The sequence below is a fragment of the Brassica napus genome, chromosome A10, assembly GCF_020379485.1.
Source record: "Brassica napus cultivar Da-Ae chromosome A10, Da-Ae, whole genome shotgun sequence".
Taxonomy (NCBI): Eukaryota; Viridiplantae; Streptophyta; class Magnoliopsida; order Brassicales; family Brassicaceae; genus Brassica; species Brassica napus.
In genome coordinates, this window is record NC_063443.1 from 3,550,099 (window position 1) to 3,572,740 (window position 22,642).

The 22,642-nt window shown below is 37.7% G+C and overlaps 2 protein-coding genes across 2 annotated transcripts; both read right to left on the reverse strand.

Moving 5' to 3' along the window:
• Window positions 1–7,185: 7,185 nt before the first annotated feature.
• Window positions 7,186–9,043, reverse strand: LOC106365738 (serpin-ZX). Its single transcript, XM_048743528.1, has 3 exons — window positions 8,935–9,043; window positions 8,384–8,810; window positions 7,186–8,158 (listed from the first exon to the last, which is right to left on the reverse strand). Exons 1-3 carry the CDS (start codon window positions 8,970–8,972, stop codon window positions 7,370–7,372), a joined length of 1,254 nt encoding a protein of 417 aa, XP_048599485.1. The 5' UTR covers window positions 8,973–9,043; the 3' UTR covers window positions 7,186–7,369.
• A 364-nt stretch (window positions 9,044–9,407) lies between these two features.
• On the reverse strand, window positions 9,408–11,332 carry LOC106365739. The gene is made up of 3 exons (XM_013805216.3): window positions 11,074–11,332; window positions 10,682–10,999; window positions 9,408–10,337 (listed from the first exon to the last, which is right to left on the reverse strand). Exons 1-3 carry the CDS (start codon window positions 11,194–11,196, stop codon window positions 9,597–9,599), a joined length of 1,182 nt encoding a protein of 393 aa, XP_013660670.2. The 5' UTR covers window positions 11,197–11,332; the 3' UTR covers window positions 9,408–9,596.
• Between the last annotated feature and the right edge of the window lie 11,310 nt (window positions 11,333–22,642).

Below are 22,642 nucleotides of genomic sequence, written 5' to 3' on the forward strand. Positions count from 1 at the left end.
ACTCTTTAGATCTCTTCTACTAGCTCATCAATATATGCTTTGCTGTAGCTGTCCTTTGCTCGTGTGACCAAACCGTCGGTCGATGAAAAGGGTCGCTTGTCGATCAATGGTCGAATAACAGATTCTTCCTTCAGTTGGCAAAAGAGATCGGATCCATGCATGGCAAAAACTTCTGCAAAATCTTCTTTGAAGACATTTAAGATACTCCCATCCATTCCTCGTGCTCTTTCTGCTGAATCTCTGAAAATACCAATTTCATTAGGAATTAGATCATAATCAGTATTATTATTCAAATGTTCTTGAGATATATGTTTGTAACGAATGATGATCGATGGGTTGTTTCTGATGTTGATTGTCGACGGCTGGCGGCTGAGACGGATTCCTGATTGATAGGTTAGGGCAAAGGGTGTTGCCCCTGCTCCTCTCTGGTTTCGGGTTTCGCCGTCGATCGATGTTAACGTCGCGTATGCAGATGATCTATGGAGAAGTCCTTGATCATCCATGGCCAGACCATGGTACTCAATGTTTTCTTCTCTGTGGTAGTCCTCGTCATACTCATCAGATCTCGTCTCTGGTAGTTCTGTCTCGACTGCGGAGCTCTTGTAAAGGCTCTCATCTGCACAACTACCTATTGAATAATCGCCCTGTCTGCTGATCGTGTCACCGTAGTGGTAATCAATCGTTGTCTGAGGCTGTGTAGCAACGTCAAAGCGCGGATAGCAGTGTCATGGCAAAGTGAAAGTCTCATTCGCATGGCTGTTGTCGATCGATTCTAGTGACGTGTTGTCGATCGGTGGATGAATGTCTCCGTCAATCGATGGTGGGATCTCGCTGTCAATCGTTCCTGAATACTCGGTTTCGTATTCATCCTCATTATTGCAGTGGCATGCTGCAATGAATCCGGTGTTAGCCCAGTGTCAGATGTCCATGGCCTCATAACTCTGATTGGATCAGAGTGGACGTCAGGATTTATCCGTGTTAGACACAGCTGATTTGTCTGCATGTTGAAAACTGCTCCAACATTAGCCATGAAAGCTCTCCAAAGCAGTAGAGAATGATTGTTGTTCTGGTTGTTGTCCGGACATGGAAGTCAACTAGAACAAGTGTGTTTCCAATCTGCACCTCAAGGTCTCTGATGATTCCTCATGAGTTCCTCGTAGAATGATCCACGAAAGTGAATGAATCCTGCTAAGGCTCTATATTCAAACTCAGATGGTCTGCCATTACCTTGGGTAGAATGCTGACGTATAAACCTGTGTCACACAACACACATGGAAATTCAATGCCTTTAACCAAGCAAGGCACTGCAAATTTCTCAAGATCACTCTTCTTCTTCAATGTGATCCGCTGCTTCATCTTATCTCTGATCTGATCGAAGAGGCTATGTATATCCTGCTCAGTTTCCTTGGTTTCCCTGAAAAACATCCACAACATGTGGGTAAAGTAAGCCTCCTCGAATGTCTTTTCCAAGGGTATCCTGAGAACTCTTTTGGTGAAGCTATCCATCTCCTTCTCATTAATACCTCGCTTGAGATGCTTAGGAACTTTTTCCTTTTTTTCCTCAAGGTTCTCCTCTCAGAATTCTGATCAACTTGCATCGGCTCTAGTACATCAACAGAAAGTTGTTCGAAGTTATCAGCCATGTGTTCTGAAGGTTGAGATGGGTTTCTGAGTGTATTCAGTCGTGATACGTCTATCTTTGGTAACTACACTCGGTAGGTCAAGAGTGGTTGTCGATCGATGCTAGGTGCATTGTGTCAATCATCAGTGGAGTCTAGATGTCGATCGGCAGCTGGATCCTCTTGTCGATCGATCTCAAACTTCATGATACGGAAGGGTTTTGGGTGGATGAGGTTTTTTGGCTATGAACTCCTCGTGAGTTAGGATTCTAACTGTCGTGCATGTTGTAACCTCCTTTGTCGATCGATGTGGAGAAACTGATGTCGATCGATGTGGGTCAGTCTCTGTAGGTCGATGCTCGCTTGGTATTGATCGACACCAATGTAAACCGCCAAAACTCATGGAGCTTTCCACTTGGAAATCGACCTCTTGGAGCTTCTCCTCCTTAATCATTTGCCAGAAATCATCATTCATGATGGCATTCACGTGGTGCTTCAGTGATTCATCTCCTTTACCTTTCATGAAGGTTTCCTGCCTTTTAATAGTGTGTGCAGTCTTAACCACTTGTGTCTCCAACTTCCTCACATGTGTGTTCAAAGACTCAAACTTTGAGTTCAGCTCTGAGTAGACAACATCAATCTTTCCATCAAAATTCACCATCAACTTCTGCTGACCCTCAAGAACTTGATCGAGCATGGACTTTGTCTTGCTCTCCTTAGTCTGATGTGGCTGATTCTGGTAGTAGGAGTTTCCATAAGGTTTGTTGTTCCTTTTGTAGTTGTTGTTGTAGGGTTTCTGGTACTGTGAACTCTGGTTGTATCCACTCTTTTGACCATTGCCATAGAAGTTTCTGTATCCACTCTGATTTCCAAACCTCTGATTCTGAAAGCCTGAACCACTGACAAAGTTCACATCTTCTTCTTCTTCCATGTCACTGTTGACATCCACAGCATCTACATCCTCTGCAAAGCTAACTTGTTTCTTGAGAAGCTTGTGAACACTATCTAGCTTAGCTTTTACCTCCTCCAACTGCTCCTTCCCTAGGGCAGGGGCCAATTTTTTTCTCTCGAAATCAGTGTTCTTGGTGTTGTTGCTGGATGCCAAGTTCTCAATAAGTCTGATCGCCTCCTCTGGATTCCTAGTGTTGAAGTTTCCATCACTAGCTGAGGCTAAAGCCATCTGATATGCCAGTGTGATGCCTCTGAAGAAAGTGCTGAGCAGCTGCACTTGATTGAATCCATGGTGTGGGTAATCTCTCTGATATGACTTGAATCTGATCCAGGAGCTTCTGAATGACTCTATAGGCTCATGTGTGAATGTAGCAATCATGATCCTCAAGTCTTCAGCACGTGCCTCATCAAAGAAGTGGCATAAAAATGCATTCTTGATTTCGGCCCATGATGTCAGAGTTCCTACTGGTAACTGCTTAACCTAGTGCGAAGCGTCTCCAGCAAGTGAGTACTTGAAGAGCTTGCAAAACAGATAGTCCTCAGGGACTCCATTGGCTTTTACAGCAGAAACTAAATCCTCAAACCTCTCTAGATGGTCCATAGGATGCTCGTGTGATAACCCACAGTAGGGTGTGTGTCCCACGAGTGTAAAGTATTGAGACTTCAACTCAGGATCTTGCCTCTGTATGGCTAGAGGACGGATGGCAGATATGTTCTCGTAGTACTAATTTGGCATGTTGTAATCAAATAATGTCCTCGGTCTAGCAGCCTCGTTTACAGCTTGAGCAACTGCAATATCATCATCGGTATCACGAATTACAGTCCCCTGATTATCTATCTTCTGACCTGCTGCATTACGCAGATGACCCTCCTGGTCATGCAGGTTTCCAGTTGCATCATGAATAAGTACTAGTGTCGCAACCATGTCTCACGGCTCAGTGTCGATCGATGTCCGAGGTGGAATGTCGATCGATGTTGGGTGGATATGGGCGGTCGACGGAATAGTAGTCTCAGTCGATGGTGGAAGATGAATGTCGGTCGATGAACAAGTGTTGTTGTCGATCGATGAAGTACGTTTGCCTTTGCGGATGGTGTCTGAAAAGAGAAGTGTATGTTCCTTGTTGCTTCTGGTACTGCTGGGTATGCACCTGAAAAGACGGAAAAAAAATTCTCAGTTTTTTTTGTAAGTAACAATAATCTAGACTAAACCTAACTAAGTTTGATCTAATGGCGATCGAAGCTCCCTGCCAACGGTGCCAAATTTGATATCACTCATATTACCCTATAAGTCATTTGTACTCTCTCAAATAAGAGATTCAATTGTAGTATTCCAGGGATCAAATTCACAGGGAGGTAAAGCACACACTAGATCTATCTAGTTATATAGTTAAGCTAGATTGAATGGTTTAAAGCAGTAAATAAGCAGTGGTGAACAAGCAATTGTTCAGTTGATTGATTGGGTTTTAAGATTGATATGGGAGACGTTAGACTTAGGATTTATATTCAGTCAATCAGGATTATAGATATATATACTAAGTATATATGGATATTATAGAACTCAAACAATTAGAATAGCCGATCAACTTCTGTATATTTAGGCTATCTATCGCCGGATCTAGGATCTCAGCTGTCGCTTGTTGGTCCTGAGAAAGTGTCGATCGATTCCAGCAATCCTAGCAGAACCAAAACTATTTCAGACAAAGAACCAATCTTCTGAATGCACCCTAACATCTAAAGACAAGGTTCTAGTTAGTTATTCTAGAACACATGCATTAAGAAGAGTCTAGTTGATTAATATCCTGACACTTAGTAAATTCTATATTTTGGGCTAATCTCTCATGATTATCTGAACCCTAAATCTAACAAGATGAACTACTCAGACATGGCTAAGCAATTCATAACAATAAAATAAATAGATTGCAAAAACAAGATAAAGTAAAAAAACTAGGGTTCCAATCACAAAGCTCTGAAGGAGTTCTTCGATCTTCTCTCCAAACCTAAGACTCTAAGTATTTTGCTGTATGAAAAATAGAAAGTATGAAAGTGTGTGTTGCCTAGAACAATGGCAGAGCACATAAATATTAGGTTAAAACTCGTCAAGGGTAATCTGGTAATTCTTGTTGGACTTGGGATTTAAGTCGGCTGAAACCCAATCTGGTTTCTGTGCGCTTCACCGTCGATCGATACCACAGAGTGTGTATCGATCGATTGTTGCCTTTGCCCATCGATCGATAGTCGTGGTCGATGGTCAACTTCGGGTCTTTATCATTTTATCTCTAAAATATATCAAAATCACATATTTCCTCCAAATCACTCCAAAACCTGGAAACATACTAGAGAGACTCCAAAACAACTACTCCCTCCGTTTTATATTGTAAGTAGTTTTAGCAAAAAATATTTGTTTCACAATATAAGTTGTTTTCATATTTCAATGCACATTTTATTTTTATTGGATATTGTGTAACCAATCAAATAATACTAGCTTTTTTATAATAGGTTGAATTCAAGATTAAATAATATTTTTTTACAAAAGCAACAATTTCTTAATATTAGTGCTTTTAACTAAAATTACTTACAATATGGAACAAAAGGAGTATAATGTATTTGAAAACATTTATTTACCATAGCTAAAAATGGATAAAATCTATAATACATCACATAACATACTAGCGGCTGCTAAGCTTAGATTGCACATAAGTTGTAGAAGAAGGCTTTGCTTATTTTTCAGGTTATATTATAGAGAACAATAACAAGAACCAGATATATACACTAAAATGCTAATGATTTTAGCTTATGTTGAAGGGCTTCTTTACAAGGTATGTACTAAATGATACTACAAGTTAATAAATAATGTACTAAATACATGTATTCATAAGAAATATTGAGGACCATATCTTTTGATGGCTCCATATCCATTGAAAAGTACTCTACTTTCATCATCACATCTTAATGATGAGGCTTCATCTTATAAGGTGTGTGTTAACCATCAACGGTGACTTCTCAGAGCCTGCTACAGTTCTAGTTGAGTCCTCTTTTTCTTTTCTCCAAATCACAGTGTATAATCCAAAGCTCAAAATCGCTGATCCATTGACACTACACAACACATATATGGCGAGATTTTATATAACCATTTATAGAGATGCATATGAGGAACTATTGAGGCTAAGTGTGAGTTGTGATGGATTAGATTACAAGCTCCTCAAGTACATAGAAGAGATTACAAATAAGGTAAAACAAATTTGATATCTGATCACACTCTGAATGCTAAAATTGAACTTACATCAAAATTTCATGATGGAGTTTCGTTTCTCTCAAACATGTCTATTGCATTCTCAAGCTTAGGCAAAGGTCTTGAACGATCTCCATGTTCGTCACTGCCGTATATCCCAGAGCGTTAGACTCAAACAGAAAACATAAAAGAAGGCGATTCGAAGAACGATATATAACCTGGTCCATGTAGCTGGCTTGTTATCACATCTAACAAAAAGGTAACAATAGACCTTAAAAGAACCCTATGAAAAGCAGAAGAATAGGTCAGGAAAATAATCACCCTCTCTACACATACATAACTGGTGAAAAATTATTGTTATTAAGTTGTATGCATACCTGCACTCCAACTTTTAGCCAACACTTCTCAATCCTATAAACACCATCATATCTCACTCCTGCCTCAGAGGCAAATTCAGATTTTTTCTTTTGTAAGACTTGTATATGAAATATAAAAGTTGGAATCACTTCTGGTCAGAGTTTATCAAGCGAACATCCAGTTATCGCGAAAGATAACTGCACAAGGTTTAACTCAACTTTTGGACAACAATCTTTTTTTTCCCTTCATATAGTATTGACGCACATAAAAACATTCCATAATTTTACCAACATTCAATCAAACAACAATACATGTTAAAAACATGTAATAAAAACTTAGAATTGCATAGATTTAAGACTTACACTTTCAATTATCTTCGATTTAAATTTAGATTTGTCAGAGGTGATCTCCGATTTAGGGTTCCTCTTGTACAATAGAGACGGCGGCAAGCTCGGGTGGAGGTGACGAAATGGAAGGCGGCTGTGATGGAGAAGTCGTCGAAGACAGAAATGAAAAGGAAGGATCTGATTTGCTTTTGTAGCTTTCGGAGAACACGATCCAAACTCTCTCGACGGCGAAGTGAATTTTTTTTTTGAAAAATAATTAAATATTTCTATATTTATAAATATGAGTGGCAATTTTTTGAATAATAAAAGGAAGGAATGTTTTGGTATTTTTATTTGCCTTATGAATTATTCTAGTAAATACAAAAGTTTATGACTTATCTGGTAATTTTTTATTATATAATTCAAGATATATATACCTGGGAAGCGCTGTGGCTGCAGCTATTCGTCCGGTTTGGTAGTGAGATGATTCACGGGTAAGTGAATGGCCAAGCGCTGTGGCTGCAGCTATTCGTCCGGTTTGGTGGTGAGATGATTCACGGGTAAGTGAATGGCCACCCCGGTTCGAACTGCACGCATCGAACTTGAAACTGATCTATCACATATACATACATAAATATGTGACATCAATCAAGGTATTCTTAAATACCTTTTATGTTTAGCTTATAGCTGTCACCATAAGAAATTGCAAATAGAATATTTTTTATTTTTCATTTTACAGAGAGTTGAAATACATAGAAAATATATTAAAAAAAAAGGAAGTGAGTATTATTATTGCACACATCAAAGTTAAACAAAGGATGTAAGCAGGAAAAAAAGTCCTCAAACCACAACTGATTTTATTTGATTACTCTCAAGTAAAAGCCAGGTTAATGCAACGGATCAATGACTTGACCAATAAACAGAATCACTCCTGTTATGTTCTCCATGACCACCAACAGAAACGGATGGTCCGCCACAAAATCTATAATCTCTTCCTCCATAGCCAAACCCCTTAGCTTTATAACTCCAGCTGATGCAGCTGCAGCTTCTGTTCCTTCTTCATTCACCTCAATACACGCTTTATGGAAAATGCTCGATACCTTTAGATTCTTCCCCATCTCTGGAGACTCAACCATCTCAGTCAGACCATCTTCACCAGAGAAGGGCGAAGTCAGTCCCAGTCCTTTCAAAACATCTGAAGCTTCGAACCCGAAAGAGAATTTAAACTTAGGAATCTTGAACTCGCCGACCTTAACTTGTCTGCGTGGAATGTGGCTATCTAAGAACCCTGGAGTAGAAACCATCTTATCCAGAAGATCAGACAAACCGTTGTTTGCATCTGGAAGATACAAGTACATTGAGAACTGTCTCTTATCCTCTCCTTGCAAGTAAGGAAGTCCCAACACTTTGAAACCTTCGTAGGCACTCACGTACTGTTTCTTCTTGCTGGTCATAAACGGAGCAGTCACTTTGGAACTACCGTCAAGAAGGTGAAAGTCTCCGTCTTTTGTCAGCGATTCGTCGAATTTCTCGTTCCATGTTCCCTTGAAGTACAAAGCATTTGCAAATATCAGTCTGGTCATACTGTCTGCTGATCCTTCCGGTAGAACCTCGGTAATGAGACCATTCGTCTCCTTTTCAGCCCATGAATTCACTTCAGCAATCACTTCCACAGCCTTCAGAACAAATTCATCAAACATAAAATCAATCACAAGCAAACACAAGATGCACAAGACTCCCACAAGAATCAATGAACATATACAAAGGTTTGGTCTTTATATGTTTCTTAAACCTCACAAACCTCAATAAGTGCGTTAACAGTTAGATTAAGCACAAGAATCCCAAATCAAGAAAATCTTGATTTTTTTTCAAGAAACTAGAAAAATAAAATAAAAACACACCTTTGTCTGAAAATCTGCTAGATTAGAAGCAGCTTTGTAAGAACCATCCAAGAGCTGCTTGAAGGAAGGTTTGAAGGACAGAGACTTATCGATCCATACACCGTTAGCCGCCGAGAGTTTAGGGCCACCGTTAGCGCTGCCGTCGGCGAGGACGGCGGAGACGATATCGGAGGAGAAGGTGTTGAGGTGGTCGATTGAAGGGAAGTTGAGGAAGGAGAGGATCTGGTCTTTGGTAGCGCCGGCGGATCCAGCGGCGATTATGCCGAGGACGACGTTGATCGATGCCGGGGAGAAGATGACGTTGGAGTTTTTAGAGACGGTGGAGATCACGTTCTTGGCGAGGCTCAAGGAGACATGGTTTTGCAGTGAGATTGATTCTCGCACGTCCATTTTCGCTGGTCGAGGAGCTGACTGGTCCATCAATTTACTAGCAACGAATTTAGAAGACCACGACTCAGATATTTATTTTGATAATATGTTATAAACTATATATAAAAATACATGTAAGTGTTGGCATGTCGGTACAAGAAAGAAATATAATTTACACGCACCGCACGCGTCGAAGGGCCAAGCGGAGAAGGTGACACATGGGTAAATAGTTGACAATAGTGTTTTGATTTTGAAATGTATATGTGGAGACCAACTATGATTTATATGCAGAAATTTTTATGCGAATCTGTGCGTTGCTTATCGTTGTCTTTACCTCTCGCTTCAAGCAATGATTAAACTATTGTTTTTCTTTTTCGATGAGTTTAATCAGAAGTACATGGCCAAGTCTGTGATTAGATAAAGACCCAACTACAAATATTAATTTGAAAATGATATTTTTAGAGTAGAAAATCGATGAATCAAGACCATTTTAAAATAAAAAGTTGGATTTCAGATTTGCGTTTTCAGTTAATGCTTCGAATACAACGTTGAGAGATAGGGAGGGAAAAATATAGGTACCCAAGAATATATGTAAAACTACACATGTTCAAAACGCAAAAGCTGTTTCATCTAATAACTCTTGACAACTCTCCAGTTTACGTTATAAATATTATTTTATAGCTAACAAGAAGTCTATACATACAAGGGAGAGTAAATACAGTGCATGGAAATGATTGTGAGACTCTGTGTTTGGAGAATATCATTAAACAAAGACAAAGACAAACAAAATGTATTGAAGACCTTTGTTTGATATTTTACTTACAAAGTGTTGGTTGTGCGCCTACTACCATTTGACGTCGAGTGTTAAAGCTTCTTGAGGACCAAGTATCGATGGGAACTTAGTGAATGACATGTTAGACATCATACTGCTCCATGCCTCTGTATCCACTTCAATGAAGGGCGCCACTTTTCTCATCCCTACTGCTTTCAACTTATCGCCTTCAACTTTCGCCTTTACTTCAAACCAAACACGTTCGATCTTCGGTTTAGTTCTCCACTCTGCTCTTTTACTAGTTTCACTCTCGTTGCTCCCAATTCTTCTCCCGATCTCTAACTGAAACCGCACCATGCCTGAAGCTTTTAGTTTTGCTGTCACGGAGCTTACCGTTTGCGCAGTTCCATTGCTCCTTAAAGAGCTCAGAGCTTTTTCCAACTTGTCAATCTTCAAGCCAAGAAGATCACTAGGGAGATAATGCTGCTTATACGTGTGAGCTTTATCATAACACTTTTCTGGAAGTAACTGGATTGTTTCATCGGATAAGAAAGAAGTCTTGATTTGTGAATCTGCTTCTGGAGTCCTAAAAGCAACCAATGAAGCTGATCCTATGATTTGTATGGGAGGCAATGGCACACACACGGGGCCTAGAGATGACCATGAACAACCTCCTCCTTCTTTAATATCTACAGTAGCAGCGAACCTTCGACTGGAAGAGTGGAAAAGAGAGATTGCCTGAGCTTCCCTTATCTCTACTGAGATTCCCTCACTGACAAGGACTCGTTTTAAACCAATGTGCGAGATGTTAATCTGAAAACCAAATCATAACCTCCACTCATCAGTTACAATGTTTCTGCCATAACTAAAGAAAAAGAGCTTCAAAACAAAGTAGAAGGTTCTAAGGATTTGTCATATTCAACATGTTGACAAAACTACTGACACTGTCTTGGTAAAGCATAGTCTTAATGTTAAAAATCCAACAGAACAGGAGCAAAATATTGTAAGAGTATTTAACTGTTCAAGATCAAGAATCAAGAATCAAGAATCAAGAATCAAGAAGCAAGAACGCCATAAATTCACTAAACAAGACTTAAGTTTCTAGTTCCTCCGACCAAACCAAGCAATGTGTCCATAAATGGTAAGAGAGAGAGTACCGGCAAGGCAAGGGAGAGACGGTGATCGTGGCCATGGACTCGTAGCTCAAGTGGACCTTTCAAGAGGATGGGATCAAGAACCTTAGTGGAATTAACTTGCTTGACAATCTCATCCAACTCCACGTTTCTTCCTCCTCCGCTTCTTCTCCAATCGGTTACTTCGTCCGGGAAGATGAAAACGAATCTGCTCTTCCCTAACCGGATCCGGATCTCAAAGCTCCGACCCGTACCTATACGGAGCTTCTTAACTTCCAATTTCGTAAACCTAACTTCCTCAGGATTCCACTTCTGCTTCGTTGATATCTCCTTCAACACATCCTAATCGGGAAACAAGATTCTGATACCAATATCGGAGATGAAGATTGATTGATTGATTGAGTTTTTGTTTGTACCTGTAGAATTGGCGTTGTGGTGATGGTGGATTCGTCCGCGTGCGAATGATCGAGAGCTAAGGATAGAGTAAGGGCTCGGATGAAGAGAGAGAGTAAGACGGAGAAAGGGGAGCGGAGCTTCATAACTAGTCCGATCTGTTTTACGCCGCCGTAACTGCCAGCGTCAACGACGACCGTTTAGGCGAGTGACGATGATTGAAGCCCATTGAAGTTTTCTGACAAATCATTTTTTGTTTTATTGATCGATTATAACCTTTTTTTATTTTCGTCTACAATGTTTTATTAATAAAATCACAAATGGGCTGTTACAAGACAGTCCATTTCACTTCAATACAAACTCGAAATCTAATTGGAGCCCAGAGTGTTATGACGACTCAATTTATTGATCTAAAACACTTTTTCAAGCGTCAGTCTATTTGCTGTCGTAAGAAAATCGAGTCTCAAGCTTTTTTGATCATCTCTTCGCCCATCATTGTTGAAATCAGCTTTTTTCAATGTTGTTTGCAAAAAAGAACCTGATCGAGCTTGAGATTGGATTTTCTAACGACAGCTATTCTCCTTCTCGAAAAAAGATATATCGGTTCATCATAGTAGATGTTTGCTTTCCAAACCAATTTGTCTCACTTCATCTTATTTAATGGTTTTCAAACAAATTCGTCAACTCCTGACTTCTATTCCTTGAATTAGAGATGTTTTTTCAGTTCAACATCTTTGCATCTTTCATGACATCTTAGTTGTTCCATCTGATGCCACATGTGTTTGCTACTTCCATTAATATTGACGCTAAGATCCGACTCCTCTGAAATTTTAGTATAGAACATGTATGATTTCATTCCCGAAATTCTCTACAAAATTCGAATCTTCTAGTGAAACATTTCATATATGATATTTACTGGCACACATAGATGATACCATAGAAGTTAACTGTATTCGGAGTTCTCTCACGACCTTAGTTAGAGATATCAAAAAACCTTAATCCTTGAAAGCGATCGAGTTACACTGTAGGCAGGATCTCTAAACCAACACTCTTAGTTACAATAGTTAGTCATATGGTATCTATTTCACATTTTTGTCGGTTGCCTTGTCTCAGCAGTTTTTTTATCCATTTGTATTCACGGCCTACTTCTTTATCGCTCAGGTCAGCTTTGTTCCAGAAGACTCACCACAATATGCATCTGATCTCATGAAGAAATCACGTAGTGTAAATTTTACACGATCTAACATCTTATTCTTCTTCTCTAGACTTAGTTTGGCGTTCAAGTAAAATCCAACAATACGAGTCAAGCTTTCTTTGCATTCCTTTCCATTACCTCAGCTGAGTGAGATAGAATTCCATGTGTTTATTCATCAACCTTGTCTAGAGCTTGTAGCTTGATTAATCTGCATTTAAGCTTCAATCTTTTAGCCAATCGCAAACAAAACCATGTGATTATACCTGGAACTCTATGGACAATCCATTATCAGCTTATGTGCTCATGTCTTCAGCACATCTTTAAAACTGGATGTTAATTTCAGATCAACTTCATATCTATCATGCTTGCTTACATAGATGAAATCTACAAAATTAACCTAGTGATGACATGAGATTCAAACAAACCAAAAAAAAAAAAAAATTATTGAAGCAACCAAGCCTTGATCCACTAATTCTGATTCATGATATTCACGACAAAAGTCATCTATGCATATTTGCAAGTCAAATTCTGTTTTCAGGTCACAAACGCATTGACTTAAGCCCACATTGCTTTAGCCATCCTCCTTCACGATGACACCTGCCTCTCTTCACCATTATTCTCAAAGAATTGGTACAAAACATTATTCATAAAATATTTGACAGCATAGAGGCTGAGAGACACAGTAGTAAATCTATTTGAAACCTCATTTCTTCTTTCAGAATCCAGAAACCTGCAACTCACACTTTGCTCAGACCTTATCCGTCTTTTCTGCCATTTACCTTTTTTGTTTCTGCTTCAAATGAGTTAAAAAATATTACAGGAATTTCAGTGGCTGGATTCTTTATGTAATCTATCACGTCAAAACCATGTCCACCATAAAGTCAATCAGTACCCCTTAAGAGAATAATCTTCGCTTCCTGAAGTGACAGACACCTATTGACCATTTTAAAACCTCAGCTCCTAGATCCAGTCTCTGCTGACAGTTGGTACCGGAAGGCATGAGCCGGTAGCTAGGAATGCAGCACTTGCAATAAGATAGATCAAGTTCTTGAATAGATTTTCCCATGTATTGCTCTGTTTAATCAACACCCTCATGGTCAGACTTATGTTCTCTTAGTGCATGATCTATCGAGATCTTAAATCACCATTACTCACTAACCACCCTGTGGCGAGACCATAACTGAGTCCAAAATTTCATATTATCCAACTTAAGCACAACACAATTCTTCTTTTACAGCACATCTGAAATACTTGTAATTAATCTATCGAGAATAAGAAGTAACAGGTACCATTACCCGTGAGCTTTTTCAAGTGTAGATCTTCCTTCAGCTCCCAACCACATAAGTATTACCTCAAACAATCTTTCATCGTCTTAAAGCCATCAGTATCATCGCCCGTTTGACGTCTCCATCTCTATCGGACTCCTTTTAGATATCCAACTAGTGCCTTGAATATGTAATCTCATGACAGATTTCTGTAGGTTTTTTTTCTAAATCTTAAAAAAAATGTCATCTCTCATTTGATGTTGTGGTTCATATCTACCTTCACTCTAGACTTTATCGGTATATAATACTTCTGTTTCTTCTTCCCCTTTTCATGCAATCACTCATATCTTAGGAGCATCAAGATTCATCATCCATTCACTTTGAATCACTATGAACATTAGATGAAGGCATTTCTTTCCTTTGGTTCCATATGTTCTTGCGACAAACAACGATGTGACAAAAAGAATTTGTTCTATGTTAGTGTTTAATACCATGTTCTCTGGCTCTTCCCATAAACTCTCCTCTCAGAATAAAAATAAAATAATTCATAGTTTGATAGTTAAGACGTTTTATTTCTTTTATGCAAACATATCATCTATCCGTTAGAATGCGATCTACACAACATTGGCCAATCAAAAAAAATATGATATCTGATGCTATTTTTTTTCTTATCCGAGAGGCAGTTTGTAATGTTTCTAGCAAGTGCAGTTCATGCTTTATAAAAACCTTTACAAAGAAAACTGATATCACTCAAATTATCCTAATAATTGAATTACTCTCTAAAATAAAAAAATTCAGTTGTACTACTTAGGGATCGAATTCACATGGAGGTAAGGAACCTAATAAATATAATTAAATTGATTAAGCTAGGTTATTTATTATTAAATATAAAAAAAATGTTTGTGAGCAAGTTAACTGCTCGATTGATTCATTGGGGTTTTGGTAGTTAGATAAAAGTAGCTAGACTTAGGGCTTTTATTCAGGTAATTAGGATTATAATCCTACAGATGCCTAATAAGTTGTATGCATGATATTATAGAGTTCAACACTTAGTAACAAACCATTAGGCTTTCGCTTTCTAGGTTTGTTTATTGACCAGTGTCGATCGATTATTCTATAGGAATATCGATCGATACACTTGTCGAAACATCGACCGCTTATTCGATTGGAATATCGATCGACGCTCTTGGTCAAGCGTTAATGCACAGATTGAATATGCTCATTAAGCTTCATGGATCAGCTCTGGCCTTATTTTAGCAATCTTAGCTCAGTTAGGATGGATTCAGGGTGAGATGCAAGCTATCGCTTATGTCTACAACTCCTAGGGCAAGTTCTAGGTAGCTAATATAGAAACATGCACTAATGACAATTCTAAACATGAATATCACAACTTAGCAATCTTTAGTTGGAGCTAATCCCTCATAACCTATTTAAATCCTAAATTTAACAAAGAGAACTACTCACACTTGGCTAAGTAATTCATAACAGCAATAAGATATAAAAACTGCATAGATAAATATATAGATATCAATGGAGTTTCAATCACAATTCTCTTTGGATCTTCTCTCCAATCTACTAAAACTCCTAGAAAACCTTTGCTGTGAAATCAGTAAAACAAGAAAGCACACTTTGCCTCTAACATGTTGAGAAATCTTATATAATTAGGTTTAAACTCGTCAGGGGTAATCTTGTAAATTGGTAAAGATTTGGGCTCTAAGTCGGTTGAGACAAAACGGGCTTTCTGCACGCTTCGCTGTTGATCGATGTCAAGATGTGAACATTGATCAATTATTCCTCTTCAATGTCGACCGATGGTCGTGCTCGATGGTCGTCTCGAGTGCTTACTCCAAATATCTCCAAAATGCTCCAAAATCATCACTGTAGAACCTAAAATCTACACAAAGTATTTGATAGTGATCGGTAAGGATGGGCACTTTACCCGATATCCGAAGTGGCACCCGAACCTGATCCGAAAAACCCGAACCGAAATCCGAACCGAAGTAGCAAAATACCCGAACGGGTATTGAATACAGAGAGATTGAATACCCGAACCCGAACGGATAATACCCGGACCCTAATGGATATCCAAAGATAACCGAACATATGTATAATTAACCTTATATTTCTAGTTTACATCTCTCATTTTATATAAAATATTTATATTAATACTACACATACTTTAAGTTCATATGATATACATATAATTACGGAAAAAAATGATTTGCTACTTACTTAAAATGCATGTTAAGTTTTTTATTTCAAAAATTAATAAAAAGTTACATCCGAATTTTTTTTAAAAATAACTAAATTAATACCTTTTTAGTTTTAAAATGTTATGTCCAAATCTATTAACCATCCAATCTATTAAAAATAAAAAAATTAGTTAACTGAAAGTTATATGTTTAAATACAAAAAACTTGAGAAATGAAAATTTTAATTTTTTTTCAAAATCTAAATATCCGAACCCGATCCGAAATAACCGAATCTGAACTAAAAATACCCGAACACGACCCGAAGTACAGAAATACCCGAACGGGTTTTACACCTCTATACCGAAATACCCGAGAATCCGAAATACCCAACCCGAACCCGAACGGGTACCCGAACGCCCACCCCTAGTGATCGGGGTTGATCTAGGGAAAACAAATGATGTGGACAACAATATCTTTAGAACACAACGATGTTAAATAGTTTTCGGTAGGCGAAAATATACTTTATTGATAACTGGGATCGAATACAATGAATTGAACTAGATCGAGTGATACAAACGAGATCGATAAAGAGAGAATCTAGAAGTGGGAAGACAGCAAGATCGATGTGAATGTGTAGCTCTCTCTAGGGTTTTCAAAGTGTCCTCTTCTGTGTTTCTTCTTCTTTCTTTATAGTAAGTCGACTCCGAGATCCCGGTGGTAGCTCCGCGATCTCAGTTTCATGTTATGCGATCTCTGCGACTCCTTCTTCGAGCTCGATTATCGTTGTGGGCATCGGCCTATCTCGGCCCAATCCTTTGATCATGGCCCATTCCCATTCTTAAAACTGATGCGATGTAATTAGATAAACCTTGCGGATCTTTCATCTGAATCACTTCTTTCATCTCTGGTGACAGAACATTATAGAATATCCGCTCCAAGTGATGATGTTTTAAGTCCGTAACTTGCTGAAAGGTTCTCAAACTCAGAAACATAAGCTGCTACAAAACCAGTCTGGCGAATGGCAAACAACGTTGTTTCAGGTTCATCATCAATCGACTCCGAGAAACGTATCACCAGTCTCTGTTTAAAATCAGTCCAATCACTGAAACCATCTCGCTTCATTACCCAGGAAAACAACTTCTTCACTGAACCTCGCAAACATAATGGAACAATATCCAATTTGGACTCTTCTGAATAATGCCTCAAGTGGAAGAAATGTTCAACATCCACCAACCACTCGTATGTACGCGAACCATCAAGCAAAGGCATCTCAACCTTACGCAACATACTATCTCTCGTCGCTAAGTTCAAATCTTCATATCGATAACCTAACGATGAATCTCCATTTTGTTCCAGATTAGCAGATCATACCTAAGGATAAGATGGTGAAGATTCCGATTGTTTCGTCGATTGATGAATCGGCATCTTGCCAACAGCCTTCGTCAACGCATGAATCGACACCGTGAACTCCGATACATCTTGCTGTAGCGAAGATAATGTCTCGTTCGTTGGCTCTTGCGAATCCTTTAACCTCGTGTAAGCTCCCATCAGAAATTTGAGTTTTCCTTTCGATTTCTTCTCTCAATCCTCCATCGCGTCCGAGATCCTCGATTGCATTAGTGATCCACTCGTCGACATCGTAATCGCGTTAAATCAAAATTTTCACCGCATCAATGATAGTTTTTCGATATCTCAAAGTGTATAAACTTAAATGTATTCGATTACTTCTCAAATGCAAGTACAATAGTTTGAATCTCTCTCTTTCTCTCATACGTACTCAATGATTGTAAATTCACACCTCAAAATCTCATTACGATCTTGAGCTCAGACTCATAGTGTCTAAGGGTTTACAACAATCAAACATAAAAGAGAAATCAACAGACACTTGCTTATTTAAACTTCAATTGGTGAGATGAGATCCTCAGCCATCTAACTGCAAACCCTCCGCCTCCTCCCGATTGTTTGTTTTCCCTCCAAAAGACTCAAACTCTGCCAGCCACCTCAGCATTTCCTGTCAACTTCTTTCTGAAATAATTCCTTTGATACTTATCAATGCCATCAATGTTTAAACATCCAGCTGATAACCCATGTGGAGAGAAGCTAAAGTTGCTTACTTCTTCAATACTCTTTGTATCTTTCCCATCTTCATCGAAGGTTTTGGGGCCTATGGGAACCTTGTAAGTTCCAGTTACTCTAATATAGACTCTTGATGTATAGTTTTCTTGGTCTTATAGATGCCTTCAGGAGGTATGCTGGCTGCTCTATATACATTCAACATTCACAAAAATTTTATTAGCGACATCATTTCTCTTAGTAGTCTTCATCTGCTTGAGCAGCTTTCAGATATACTTCATGGATGCCTTTGACAGCTATGCAGCTGCCTAAAAATCCAAAACAACAAGTCATTTTCAATCTGAGTCAGATCAGGTTTCAGAATATTTTTCAGTTTTGTCTCGTTTTTCATTGGCGTTGCTCTCTCTTCCCTGTCTAGCCTCGCGGTTTGCTCGATGGACTTACACTTTTTGTCATGTTTGCGTATCCTTGCTTCATGTGGATCTTGATCAATAAACCCGCCAACTACAGTTTCAGTGGGTATTTCCATTGGGGATTGGGTTGGTTGGGAGTCGGGAGTTGCATTCAGCTTGGCCATATCCATAGGTGGGATGTAGAGTATGGTTAAGCTTAAGGTCTTTAGTCCAAAAGTTAAGTTGATGTTCAAAGCCATTGGTTTCTTCTTGTTAATTGTTATGATGTTTTTTAAAAGTTTTTTTTTTGTATTTTTTTTTGTATTTTGTCTACGATTGCCTTTGTTTTGAATTTAAATAAGTGAATCTGTGATATATTCAGTAAGTTTTTAGTGTCTTTGATAACAATCCTTAGTTAAGATTCTCCTAATGTAGTTGAATCTAACTATTTAGGTATTAGTTAAGATTCATATTCCTAAGTCAATGATATTCATCCGATATCACCGTTTGCTTAGGTGTTTTATGAAATATACACTAACATTTTGAATTTCTAAGATAACATATGAACTAAGCATTTAACTAAGCCTAATATTTATTTGGAATTAATGTAGAATTAATTAGAAACGTTGTTGATGCTATTTACAGAAAAAGACATGAACTAATTGTTATGAAACATTTGAATGAGGTTATATTTTATATAAGAGCACAACATTTAAAAAAAATTATCTAGTTTTACATATTAGTTTTTAAAGATATCATGTGTTCTTTTTTTTTCGTCGAATGGTTATTCTATTACTCAAACTTGAGGTGGTCTGGGTAGCCAGACCGGAACAAAACAACCAATAAAATGTAACTTCCTATGGAAGGATCTAGTTGTTTTAGCTAAAAAGTCTGAAATCTGATTTTGCGCTCATGGAACATAAGAGATATTAAAATCCGGGAAGCATATATGTAGTGTCTCTATCCTCTCCAATTCTGTTGCAAAGCTTGGCCATGTATAAAGTTCCTTAATCATTGCAATCAGCTCCTTGCAGTCTGTCCCGAAGCACTGGCATGACGAATGTTGAAGCATATTCTCCATCGCCCATTGCAGTGCTTCTACTTCCGAATGCAAAGCTGATTCCCGTCGAGGGAAATTCCGTGTCCCCGTAAGTTGAATGTTCCAACCATTGTCCATCCAGGCCCATTCACATCCACTGAATTGAGCAGAGGATGTCCAAGATCCATCTAGCAAGCAAATGTTATCCAGGCTTATGGCTTGGGGTTCCTCCATGTTGTTTTCTTGTACGATTGATGGTACCATCTCATTCGCATTGAACCATTTCTGACATTCACTTTCAGCATACCGCACAAGCTCCAAAGGGTCTCTGTCTATTCTCCTAAAGAGTTTATTATTTCGAGCATTCCAAATATACCAGATTATCCAGGAATAAAGGTCTATGTCTTGTTCTGGTTCGATTATATTGTTCTTCCTCCAAAACAAGTAATCCATATTTGTGTAGACGCTTGGTACTGGAAAACATCAGGACTTGTTGGAGTTGATGATAGTGACCAAACTTGTAGAGCTGGCGGGCATTCAAAAATGGCATGAGTTATAGATTCCTCTTGGTCACCACACCTTGGGCAATAGTTCACACCTCATATTATGCCTTACTAAGTTCCTCGTTACTGCCACATGACCGGTTAACAATTGCCATATAAGATGACATACTTTCTTAGGCGCCTTTAATTTCCAAGAAAATACTTGGAGCTTAGTGATACTTGGCTCTAACACTTCTTTTTCTTCCTCTGTCCTTAATAGATTATGAGCCACCCAATATCCAGATTTAACCGTGTATTGGCCATTCACTGTGTATTGGCCATTCCTTGTGTAGCTCCAGCAGAACGTGTCTTGCCGATGAGTTGTGCTTATGGCCAAACTCCTTATAAAAGGTATATCAACAGGATTGACATAATGTTCCAGCAACTCAACATCCCATCCCTTTGATTCCTGATTAATGAGATCAGTGACCCTCATATTTGGATGCATAACTGGTACTGGTGTAGTTGGCCTTGCAGGTGTCATTGGAATCCATGGATCATCCCACACTTTGACTTCATAACCAAAATGTATCTTCTGTCTTATTCCCAGTAACAAAAGCTTCCTTACAGCGGAGATGCTAGTCCACGCGTAGGATGGACGGCTTACAGTGTTTACTCTCAGGGGCGAGCTCAATCTATAGTATCTTCTCCTCAAGACTCGGACAACCAGCGAATTTGGATATTGTACTACCCTCCATAATTGTTTTGCCAATAATGCAAGATTTAACTCATGGATCATACGAAATCCAATCCCACTCTCCTCACTTGGTAAACAGACTTTTTCCCATTTCGCCCAGTGAATTTCTCTTTTTGGTGGATTCGAACTCCACCAAAATTTTGCAATGACGCTGGTAAGGTTTTCACATATCTCCAATGAGAGCATGAAAGTGGACATAACATATGTCGGGAGAACAAGTATAATGGATTGATCAACACTTCCTTTACTTCTTTCGAGAGCCATCTACATGTACATCCATATATTGTGTTATGTTTAGCAATATATAAAATTTCTGAGAGTTATACATATATAGTAATAAAAAATAATTGATTTTCTTATATTTTGGTAATTTTAATTTATAGTAATTAAAAATTATACTCTATAAAATCTGGAAGATTAATTTTTCGTGTTTTGATTTTAGTTGCGAGTAAAAGTAGAGGAGCATAATAATGATTGATGTAGGGATAAGCTGGGAGGCTCACAACACACATGCTGCGAGGCAATAATGTCAGAAACCACAAATTTAGGAAACGTCATCATAGTTGTGTAATTATGGACATACTTAAACAAATGTTTGGTGGTTGAATCAGGTTGATCATTATATATAGACAACTCTTGGATCAAGATAGACATTCTTTCGAGGATTTAAGTCTCTTTTTGCCTTGCAAATGATTCAAATCTAATGATGATGCTAATTTAATTTGACACTTGAAGGTCAATGACGCCCACTTTTAAGTTTATTAAATATATCCTTTTAGATTAAGTTCCTCGGAAACTATAGAATACTTAACATGCTTACAGAGTTCCAAAAAAAAAAAAACTTAACATGCTTACATTTTAGTATTTCTAATGATCCTATGATAGCATGCCACCAGATGCTTAATATATGTTTTCGACACACAATTAATTCTGGGTTATAGATTCTTAAAGGTATGAGAATAAATTAGAGGAGAAATTGTGATAATTAAAGGATAGAGAATAATGATAAATTGGAAAGATAATTGACATGAATGTATGAATGTATGAGTGTGTGATGTTTAGAGGTTAAGAACATTTCCAATGTAAAAATTATTTTGTTCTTTTAAAATGGAGTAAAAGTGGATATGAAGTAAAAATGCTTCAAATTCACTTTATTTCTTATTTTTAATGAACAAACAAAAAATAAATTATTTTATAAATAGAGTAAACTTTACTATGAAGTGAAATATAGAGTTGAGTTGAAGTATTTCTTACTATATATTCACTTTTACTCCATTTTAAAGTAAAAATTGGAGTTGAGTTAGAGATGCCCTAAGAAAGTAACATCGTGTAACGATTTTATGTGTTTTCCATTCACTCCACAAGAAATTTATTTATAGAACCATAACTTAACCCACAAATACATATACATATAATTAGAACTTTTACTTATTTAACGATTTTAAAATTGATTAAGCAGAAATAACCTAATCAACAAAAGAATTGCTTTTTTAAAAGCTTACAATATTTGTAGATTTTGTAACGAAAAGAAAAATAAATACAAAAAAATTAGAACCTCTTTAATTTATTTTTGGTACATATATGTTTAAAAATTAGATTTCTTAAGTTATTAGAATTAGAATACAGATTGAACCCCGGACCGTCACACTTATCTTCCTTCTTAATGAGCCGGCACTGATGAAAAGATCCTTTTCTGATGAAAACATCAATACTTTGAGTTTTGATACATATTAATGAAAATAAAAATTATCTTTTTTTTATTTTTTGAATATTTATGTCACCTATATGTATATTACTTTTAGCCGTAACTTTGCGGTTAGGCTGGTTTAGTCTACACCAGTTTTAGTATGAATGGCCTAATCAAAAAGTGATTCTAAATAAGAATTACAGTAAAACATATAGTATAAAATAAGAAGCTTTCCTAACATTTGTAGATCATAAGCCAACTGTTACCATATAGAGAAAAACGTGAACACCAATAACGGTCCGGGAGAGGTGAGACTACAAGCAAGGTTTAGACGTTACACATCGAACCCACATTATGCATTTGTTGACAGTTTTGGTATATTGTTATGCTCATGTAATTATTTAAATCTTTATAACGCAAGGTTAGTTTTGTTGAATGAGTAACAAATAAACGAGTAAAATAATAGTATATACCAGTCGATTTAAGCTTTAGCACCAACTATTATGTTAC